The sequence below is a fragment of the Sinocyclocheilus grahami genome, unplaced genomic scaffold, assembly GCF_001515645.1.
Source record: "Sinocyclocheilus grahami isolate Dianchi unplaced genomic scaffold, SAMN03320097.WGS_v1.1 scaffold613.1, whole genome shotgun sequence".
In the NCBI taxonomy this organism is placed as follows: domain Eukaryota; kingdom Metazoa; phylum Chordata; class Actinopteri; order Cypriniformes; family Cyprinidae; genus Sinocyclocheilus; species Sinocyclocheilus grahami.
In genome coordinates this window covers 174,983-185,104 of record NW_015505792.1, presented here as the reverse complement: position 1 = coordinate 185,104, position 10,122 = coordinate 174,983, and the positions used below count along the sequence as shown (strand labels likewise).

General features: G+C 42.9%; 1 protein-coding gene across 1 annotated transcript in view; it reads right to left on the bottom strand.

Moving 5' to 3' along the window:
• Window positions 1–10,122, bottom strand: part of lsamp (limbic system associated membrane protein) — a 174,186-nt gene that overhangs the window by 10,420 nt on the left and 153,644 nt on the right. Inside the window, exons 3-4 of the mRNA XM_016241106.1 lie at window positions 6,437–6,669; window positions 2,037–2,123 (exon numbers count right to left, since the gene is read on the bottom strand). Coding sequence (XP_016096592.1) covers window positions 2,037–2,123; window positions 6,437–6,669 — 320 coding nt within the window. The remainder of the gene's footprint in view (window positions 1–2,036; window positions 2,124–6,436; window positions 6,670–10,122) is intronic.

Here is a 10,122-nt window from a genome sequence, read left to right as displayed (position 1 = left end):
TCTCTCACACACACACACACACACACACACACACTCTGATCTGGTCAGCTTTTCATCAGGAAGTTGAAAAGCGTTTCAGAACACAAGTAAGTGGAGGGGGGACTCATTTGCATATTCATGTTTTATTCATAAGCATCATTTACCACAGTGAGGCACAATGCATTTATTTAGTGAATACTAATTTATGTAAAACCATGAAATTGGCAAAGTTCAGCAAAACCGAAAGATCACAGACACACACACACACACACCTCCTGATTCTCATGCTCATTTATTCAAGTCAACACCCTTGTGTTGTAGTTTATTCCTCTCACACACACACACACACACACACACACACACACACACACACTCACACACACACACACCTGTGATCTGATTGCTTTAATGCATTTATTAATACTCATTCTTTCTTACGCAGTGTTAATGAGCAGCTGATGATCAGGTAATGAACAGGATGAACATTCATGAGATAATGAGATTCTGACGTTTGATGAAACTATGCATGTGTAAAAACATCATAATCACACGTACAGTAACACACATGTGCTGTGTGTGTGTGTCAGTGAACAGCAGACTTGAGCAGTTTGTGTGTGTGTTGATCACTAACATGAATTCTTCAGTGTAAACGTGTGATTTGAGCGGTAGATCGTGCTGCTGAGGTGGATAAACGTCTGCTGACATCTTTCCTCTGAACATGAATCTGAAGCCTCTGACTAACCGAGAGAATAAATGTGAGCTAGACGTGTTTTCAAAGACATTTTCAATATTTGAGAAACACAACTGAAACGACTCAATCACAGTCGTGTGATGCATGACGTCTCTGACTGAGCCGCTCAGCGCTGGTTTAGAGCCGGTTTAATGTTACAGCAAACACTGATAACACTTGATTAATGTTCCAGCTGTTGTGCTAAGAACATTAACAGTAATGTTCCAGGCCTCCGTCTCCAACCTTTAGTGACCTTCTGTGGAAAAGAGGATCTCCAGCATCGATCCACACACACACACACACACACACACACACAGATGGTCAATACTTTAAACAGCATTCAGCTCTTTTCAGTAAATGCAGCTCCCAGCACGTCTGCAGCAGTCAATGAGAAACATCTTCAGGACAACAGATACACTGTGAACATGAAACCACTCATCAACACACACACACACACACACACACACACACATCAAACCCCCGCTGCTCCACATGAATCACACACACACACACACACTTCTCTGGCTGAAACTCTTTCGACTTCCTGTCTGACAGAAAGAGAACATGCTGACAGAATCCAGGTCAGAGCGTTTGAAGGTTCTTCTGTGAGTCTGAAGGACATGCAGACACTGAACCGACGATCACTTCAGACTGACAGAACCCTCACAATCAGGACAGCAGGACAGGAGCCTGATGCTTTGTGGTCACTAGGTAGTTCTAGGTGGTTGCTAGGCAGTTTTGGATGATGTGTTGTGGTTGCTAGAGTGTCATGGGTGATGCAATGTGGTTGCTAGGGTGTTCTGAGCGATGCTATGTGGTTGCTAGGCAGTTTTGGATGATGTGCTGTAGTTGCTAGGGTGCTGTAGGTGATGTTTAATTGGGTTGCTAGGGTGTTCTGAGTGATGCTATGTGGTTGCTAGGTAGTTTTGGATGATACGATGTGGTTGGTAGGGTGTTGTGGGTGAAGTGATATGGTTGCTAGGGTGTTCTGGGTGATGCTATGTGGTTTCTAGGCAGTTTTGGATGATGTTCTGTGGCTGCTAGGTAGTTCTGTGTGGTTGCTAGGGTGTTGTGGCTGATGTGGTGTGGTTGCTAGGGTGTTCTGAGTGATGCTATGTAGTTGCTAGGTAGTTTTGGATGATGTTCTGTGGTTGCTAGGTAGTTCTGGGTGGTTGCGGGTGATGTGATGTGATGTGGTTGCTAGGGTGTTCTGAGTGATGCTATGTAGTTGCTAGGTAGTTTTGGATGATGTGCTGTGGTTGCTAGGGTGCTGTGGGTGATGTTTAATTGGGTTGCTAGGGTGTTCTGAGTGATGCTATGTGGTTGCTAGGTAGTTTAGGATGATATGTCAACGTCACGTTACTGCCCTCGTTCACAGTGATGTCGTCCGAAACTTTATAGATGACTGGAGGAACTGAGAGAGAAAACCAGAGCAGAACGACATGAGCGGGAAACACTGAGGGATGCTGGGAGATTTGTGTTCATGCTTACACACAGATACACACACATCAGAGTGTCGCTCATAAACATCCGCTTGACCTCACAACACACACACACTCATAATAAACTCTGCGGTGTTTAATGCGGATGCTGCAGAGCATCAATAAAGCCAAACACATGTGGAAATATCACACACACATCATCTGTTATGAGCCGCAGAAACACTCGTCCATTATTCCCGCACACGTCTGATCAATGTACACGCAATCCCACATATTCATCAAACCCATGCGCCATTTATTGAAGCGCTTTGTCATTTTCTGAATTTACTCTGAGATCCAGACTAACGTGAACTCAGAGCTGCAGCTTCAGCAACACAAACCTGCCATAAATCAGTGGCAAGAGACAGAGATTCATCTGCAGCACATCTGCCTCCAGCAGCGCTCATACGCATTCATCTGTGTCTGTCAGCACTCACTCACAGACCCCGCCCCTTATAACTGAAACCCCGCCTCCTCCATACACTAATCTACACCACAGCGCTCATCCCACATTCATCTGTGATTCTAGCAGATTTGACATGCTTCCCTCATGAGTGTATTTCAGACCGTAAGAAGCTCAAGCATCAGCAGACAGACAGCATCATGATCAAGATACAGTGAGCTCATGCTGCTCTCGCTCCTTCATCAATATTTCACTTTCACATGAACATCCTCACACCGCGTTCACATCATAAGCAGCTCCAGAGCCTCTTCAGTCTGCGGCCCAGCAGAGCCAACGCTTCCTTCTGTCTGAACTGCACACCAGAACAATAAACCTGCAGCGTTTGATCGATTCTGAAGATGAACGACATTTGCCTGCAATTTATTTTGTCAGGAGGTGTCTTTTATTTTGTGCTGCGCAGCAGAGCTGCTCGTATTAATCTTGAGGAAACTTGCACAGCCAAGTGGATCTTCTCTAATTGTATAAAGATTTATGATTTTGCAAAAACAAAACTGCAGCATACAATACCTAAGACTAATGAACATGTTCCTGCATAGAAAACCAGAGTGGGTCTCCCTCCTCCCGCATAAATCTGGCCTGCGCTTCGCCAAAAACCCTTCAGACGCCAGCGACAGCAGAAACCTTCAGATGTGACGCAGAAGAACTCATCGCTCATCAGCGCAGTGTGAAATCAGCTTCCATTGATGTATGGTTTGTTAGGATAGCACAATATCTGGCTGAGATGCAACTATTTGAAAATCTGGAATCTGAGGGTGCAAAAAAAATCTAAATATTGAGAAAATCATCTTTAAAGTTGTTCAGATGAAGTTCTTAGCAATGCATATTACTAATCAAACATTAAGTTTTGATATATTTACGGATATAAGATAAGATACAGTAAACTTTAAAATGCTAATATTTACTAATGATATTTACAAATTTACTTTTAATATTTACTTTTGGAAACATTTAAATATATATTTTTAAAAATATGAATTTTCCTCATTTTCAAACTTTAAATCAGCAATCCTTCGGCGGGCTGCCAAGCGCTGCTGGGTTTAGCATTGAAGAGCATCAGTGGCTGAAATGTCACAGTTTTGCACTGTTCTTACAAAACGAGAGCAGCGAGCCTAGATTTATGCTTTTAATTAGGATAGAAACCAGATACAGTAGTTTGTTGATCTAAAATTGTAATTTAGACCATACGTGCCATTTTTTCCGGATGCGTCCTGGCCAGGATTTCTATATTGCCTAAAATATCTAGGTTTTGGCTTTGTTTGTGCGTGCAGACCGATCGGTGTATGACATCAAAGTACCATACAGACGGTTCTGCTTTCGAAACGCTCTCGAGGTACTTTGACGTCAAACACTGATCGGTCTGAGCCGCACTGCTTTTAAGTTGAACACACCTAATATGTGCGCATAATTGCATCGCTTTGACCGTAGATCCCACCTTCTCAGTTCTCACACGCCATGATTGGTCCATTATGTGCAATGCTTGCATGTTATTGGTCAAACTGCTTTTCGATCATTACCTTCAGCAAGCATGAAAACAAAGCCAAAACAAATCCTGGCCGGGACGCGTCCTGGGAAAAATGGCACGGTACCATACAGACGGTTCTGCTTTCGAAACGCTCTCGAGGTACTTTGATGTCAAACACTGAGCGGTCTGAGCCGCACTGCTTTTAAGTTGAACACACCTAATATGTGCGCGTAATTGCATCGCTTTGACCGTAGATCCCACCTTCTCAGTTCTCACACGCCATGATTGGTCCATTATGTGCAATGCTTGCATGTTATTGGTCAAACTGCTTTTCGATCATTACCTTCAGCAAGCATGAAAACAAAGCCAAAACAAATCCTGGCCGGGACGCGTCCTGGGAAAAATGGCACGTATGGTCACCCTAACACAGTGGTTCCCAAACCTGTCCTGGAGGACCCCCTGCCCTGCACATTTTGTATGTCTCCCTAATCAGACACACCCAATTTAGTTATTGCAGTCTCTACTAACGAGCTAATAAGCGGAATCAGGTGTATTAGATAAGGGAGACATACAAAAGGTGCAGGACAGGGGGTCCTCCAGGACAGGTTTGGGAACCACTGCCTTAATAGAACCACTGATCTATAATAGAGATTTATTATATATAGATCAGTCAATAGAACGCATTATAATCAGTGATGCTGTCTGCTCTGGATGCGGCGCGACACGACAAATCCCCGACAGCAAACTGATGCCGCGTTCTGTTTGTGACGTACATGCTGACACAAATTTCAACTGATGTTCAACAGTCGCTTTGTCAGACTTTAGCTGATGCGGCTCGACATAAAATTTCACTTACCACATAAACAGAGTAAGGAGAGATGACTGAGGATGATGGCGAATGATTTGCAGATCCTCAGTACCTCTGACAAACATTTAATCTTGTCAAATGTGTGGCAAGTACTGCCGCTCCGTAGTATAAACAGAGTACGTGCGATCTCGAAAGTGAAAGTGAAACTAAAAGCGATGCCAGTTTCAATGCCAGGTATACTAGCGGCTCCCTGATGCCGAAATATATATGATGTATAATTACCCAGTTATATAACTGCGAGGAAAAATATTGAAATATATATTTTCCTTCCATCTCGTATTTATTCCCTTTAGGGGTTCCGCCTACACGCTACTGGGATGCGGGGGGGTCACGAAGCCGGCTCAACATCGTGATGTCTATCAGCTATCGGTGATGAACTTATCGTCTATCGGCCCAACCCTAATTTACACAGCGCATTTTTACTTAGGTTACGCATATTAGATCATGAATTAATAAAATGCCGTCTCTGCAGTCACACAGAGATTATAAGTATCGTGCGAAACCGCAAAGTTTATAATTTGCATGCACTCTGAAAAATGATCCGTTTAAACTTTTCAACGATTTTGCTTCTGTCTTATTGTGCTTAATCTGTCAAATACACATAAGCTTCACATAATCGAGCTGCACGATCAATTATATTTAAATCACGATCACAATTTATGCTTCTCTTGATTTATTAAGCTTACTCCTCTGCGATATTTTCCACATTTATCCATTTATTTGGCATTTGCGTCGTCTTGCATTGGTAACGAGCCTCCACAAGCTGTCATGGTTGCGGTTGCCAGGTGCCAAGAGTTTAAATCCCCAATCAGAGCTCTTCTCGAAACATTTATCTTCCCAACCTGGCAACCATTCACACATGCGCTCTCTGCATTATGGAAAAAACAAACATGTAAGCTGGAGTTTAGTGATCTCTATTGAGATTTTCTGCTCAAATAATAGTGTCATATACAGCCAGTCTATTTGCTGCGTCTAAATCTGTGTGCAAACCATGTTGATGTTCTCTTGATTTGTGCTATAATTCTGATGAAATATAAACAATTAAATGACAATATTTGTGAGTGAATCGTGATGAACAGTTTAACCATTATCACGCAGCAAATGCAAACAGTGGTGAGAATATCAGATGTGTGTTATACTCTGGATCCATGCATTCAGTCTTAAAGTGACAGCAGTCGTCTGTGTTTTTAATGTCAGTCAATCAACAAAAGAGTAAATCTCTCACTGCTGTTGACTGAATAATACAGTGAAGACTGTGCAATGTTTTATCTATTCAATTTCTTACTTGAATGCTGCTGCTAATCAGACCTACTGTAGCTGGAAAATTAAAGCCGGTTATTTCACGTGTCGCTCTTATATTGCATTTGCCCTACTCTTTGCATCTTTGAAATAAAGGCGTAAGAGAGGATGAGCTGTCATTGGTCTGACGGCCTGTCAATCACACGGCGCTCACCTTGAACGATGAGATAGACCTGTGACGTCTTGGGCTGCTGTTTGGTCTGGATGGAGCAGGTATACGGACCCTCGTCGAACACATCCACCTTCTGTATCCGCAGACTGTACTCCAGCTGACCCTGAGTCACCAGCTCCACCCGCGGGTCCAGAGACCACTTATCCTCACCCGCGAAGATGATGTTCGAGCGGTTCAACCAAGCCACCTTCGACACCTTATCGTCCACATAACACCTGACAGAGAGACAGACAGCTTGGGTCATTATCACACATATCCAGACGGGTCCAGATACACTCCTGTCATCCTTTAACTAGATTTGAGTGAGTGACAAACAACCTTCAGACGTCACTGCGCTGAAAAAAATATTTTCACTCAGAAATTGGTAGTAAATTCACAAATCAATACAAAGAAATGACAAGCATCACAGTTAAAGGAATAGTTCAGCCAAAAATGAAAATATGTTGAAAATGTGCTCATCCGAGATCAGGATGAGTTTGTTTCTTCATCAGGTTTGTAGAAATGTAGCACTGCATCAGTGTCTCAGCAATGGATGCTCTGCAGTGAATGGGTGCCGTCAGAATGAGAGTCCAAACAGCTGATAAAAACATCACAATAATCCACAAGTAATCCACAGCACTCCAGTCCATCAGTGAACATCTGGAGAAGACAAAAGCTGAAACACATCCAGCATTAAGATGCTTTTAACTAAAATACATCGAGTCCATAATCCATAATAGCTCTTCCTCCAGTGAAAAAGTGCATCTGCTGTTGTCTCTCGCATCAAAATCCAGCCACATATGTGTTTAGAGCTGTTTAAACGCTGCTTGATCTGTGCAGGTTTCTCTCCTGATTCACACCAGAACACTGACTCACTGGAGGAAGAGTTATTATGGATTATGGACTCTGTGTTTTAGTTAAAAGCGTCTTAATGCTGGATTATTTTCAGTGCGTCTCACTGCAGGTTTCATTCATATTCCAGTGTGGATCACAATCTTCCTTGCTTTCGAGCGTGAAGCTCTACGGATGACGCGTTCATTCTGGTTCACGAGGACATAATCAAAGCCGGCGTGTGTGAGAGTGTGTGAGCTGCACACGCAGGACTTTCTGTCCGTGATTCTGGCTGATCTCCACTCGCTCACACGGAGTTTCCTCTAATTACACCGCTGAGAGACTCTGTTAACCAGCAGCTGCCAGACACTGTCTCTCTCTGTCTGTCTGTCTCTTCAGCAGGGACAACAGCGCTGTGTGTGTGTGTGTGTGTGTGAGAGAGAGTGTGTGAGAGAGTGTGTGTGAGAGAGTGTGTGTGAGAGTGTGTGTGTGAGAGTGTGTGTGTGTGAGAGAGAGTGTGTGTGTGTGCGTGTGTGTGAGAGTGTGTGTGTGTGAGAGAGAGTGTGTGTGTGTGCGTGTGTGTGAGAGTGTGTGTGTGTGAGAGAGAGTGTGTGTGTGTGCGTGTGTGTGAGAGTGTGTGTGTGTGAGAGAGAGTGTGTGTGTGTGCGTGTGTGTGAGAGTGTGTGTGTGTGAGAGAGAGTGTGTGTGTGTGCGTGTGTGTGAGAGTGTGTGTGTGTGAGAGAGAGTGTGTGTGTGTGCGTGTGTGTGAGAGTGTGTGTGTGTGAGAGAGAGTGTGTGTGTGTGCGTGTGTGTGAGAGTGTGTGTGTGTGAGAGAGAGTGTGTGTGTGTGCGTGTGTGTGAGAGTGTGTGTGTGTGAGAGAGAGTGTGTGTGTGTGCGTGTGTGTGAGAGTGTGTGTGTGTGAGAGAGAGTGTGTGTGTGTGCGTGTGTGTGAGAGTGTGTGTGTGTGAGAGAGAGTGTGTGTGTGTGCGTGTGTGTGAGAGTGTGTGTGTGTGAGAGAGAGTGTGTGTGTGTGCGTGTGTGTGAGAGTGTGTGTGTGTGAGAGAGAGTGTGTGTGTGTGCGTGTGTGTGAGAGTGTGTGTGTGTGAGAGAGAGTGTGTGTGTGTGCGTGTGTGTGAGAGTGTGTGTGTGTGAGAGAGAGTGTGTGTGTGTGCGTGTGTGTGAGAGTGTGTGTGTGTGAGAGAGAGTGTGTGTGTGTGCGTGTGTGTGAGAGTGTGTGTGTGTGAGAGAGAGTGTGTGTGTGTGCGTGTGTGTGAGAGTGTGTGTGTGTGAGAGAGAGTGTGTGTGTGTGCGTGTGTGTGAGAGTGTGTGTGTGTGAGAGAGAGTGTGTGTGTGTGCGTGTGTGTGAGAGTGTGTGTGTGTGAGAGAGAGTGTGTGTGTGTGCGTGTGTGTGAGAGTGTGTGTGTGTGAGAGAGTGTGTGTGTGTGTGTGTGTGTGAGAGTGCTGGACACTCGCTGTGGGCTCGCCTGAGGCAGCCAGTGTGTCAGACACTAATGAGACAGACAGGAGATTTGCTGAGGCAGTCAGAGACAGACCGACAGACAGAGCTGCAGTCTCTGTATGAGTTTAATCAGCTCAGGCTGTCTTACACACACACCAGGGTGTCTACAGATATGAACAAGTTAAATTTAAGACTTTTTAAGACCTTTTTAATACCACCTTATGTGAAATTTAAGACCAAGCCTGTGATGGAAATACACATTATATTACATACGTCTATGTAATATTTAATGCGTTTAAATGTAAAAAGAAAACCAAATATCATCGCTGTCAAAAATTCTATTTGTTATTACGATATACAGTGAACTTTTCATATCAGCAGACAATATCCCATACAAAATATTCCCACAAAACAAAAGTGTCGCATCACCGAGATTTGTGGTGGTGTAAACGATTTATTCTGAAGCAATATTTTCATCAGCTTTCTGTCAGCTTTTACATACTTAAATCTGCATGTTTTTAATATTTACCACAGGATGTCATTTACCTTTATAAAGGCCAATATTTGTTTTTTTTACCTTATTAAATGTATGCGTCATCTTTCATGTCAAATTCTTACAATTGATCAAGAAATTTAATACACTACAGGGCTGCTACCAATCAAATTAAATTATTACAAAATTACAACAGCAATAAATAATGTTATGGAATTAATGTTGTAAATACAATTTTGAACATACAAATAAGAAATGTTGGGGAAAATGCAAACTTTTAAGCATGAGACTAAACCGCCAGTAGGTGGCGGTAAGTCACTTATTCCTTCAAACCTCTGAATCATTCAGTAACATAAATGTTAGTGTTGCTTGGAGTGTGCGCAATAATTCTGTTCTGATCTTAGTTTGGAACTATTTTCGTTGGTGAAATAGAACAAAACATGTAAGTAACTTCATATACTTTACTACTTGTTTGTTGAATTAAAATCAATGTAACATTTGCCATCTTGAATATAAATATTCAGCAAAATAGCTCCCTTGTCATGGTATGTTACTTGATGATATCATGCTATAAATAAACTAAACATTTAGAATTTGTACCTCAGTGTGTTTGTTCTGTGAGTTTCTTTATGTGTGCCGTACACTCATTTGATTTGATTTCTCCATGAAAGTCTCTCACAGAGACAGCACGAGCCTCAACAGCACGACATTGATCATAGAAATACACTATCCATTATCAATCGCTGTTTAAGCTGAATGCAATAAAATCAGAAGAATCATTTGCGCGTTTAGATGCGTGATTATATTTTGTCACTTAAGTTTTAATCAGGCTATTAGTCCTGTCGGGCAAGTACAATTCTCAAGCCATTTTTCAGTAAACTTGCATGAACCCATTTAAAGTAGTT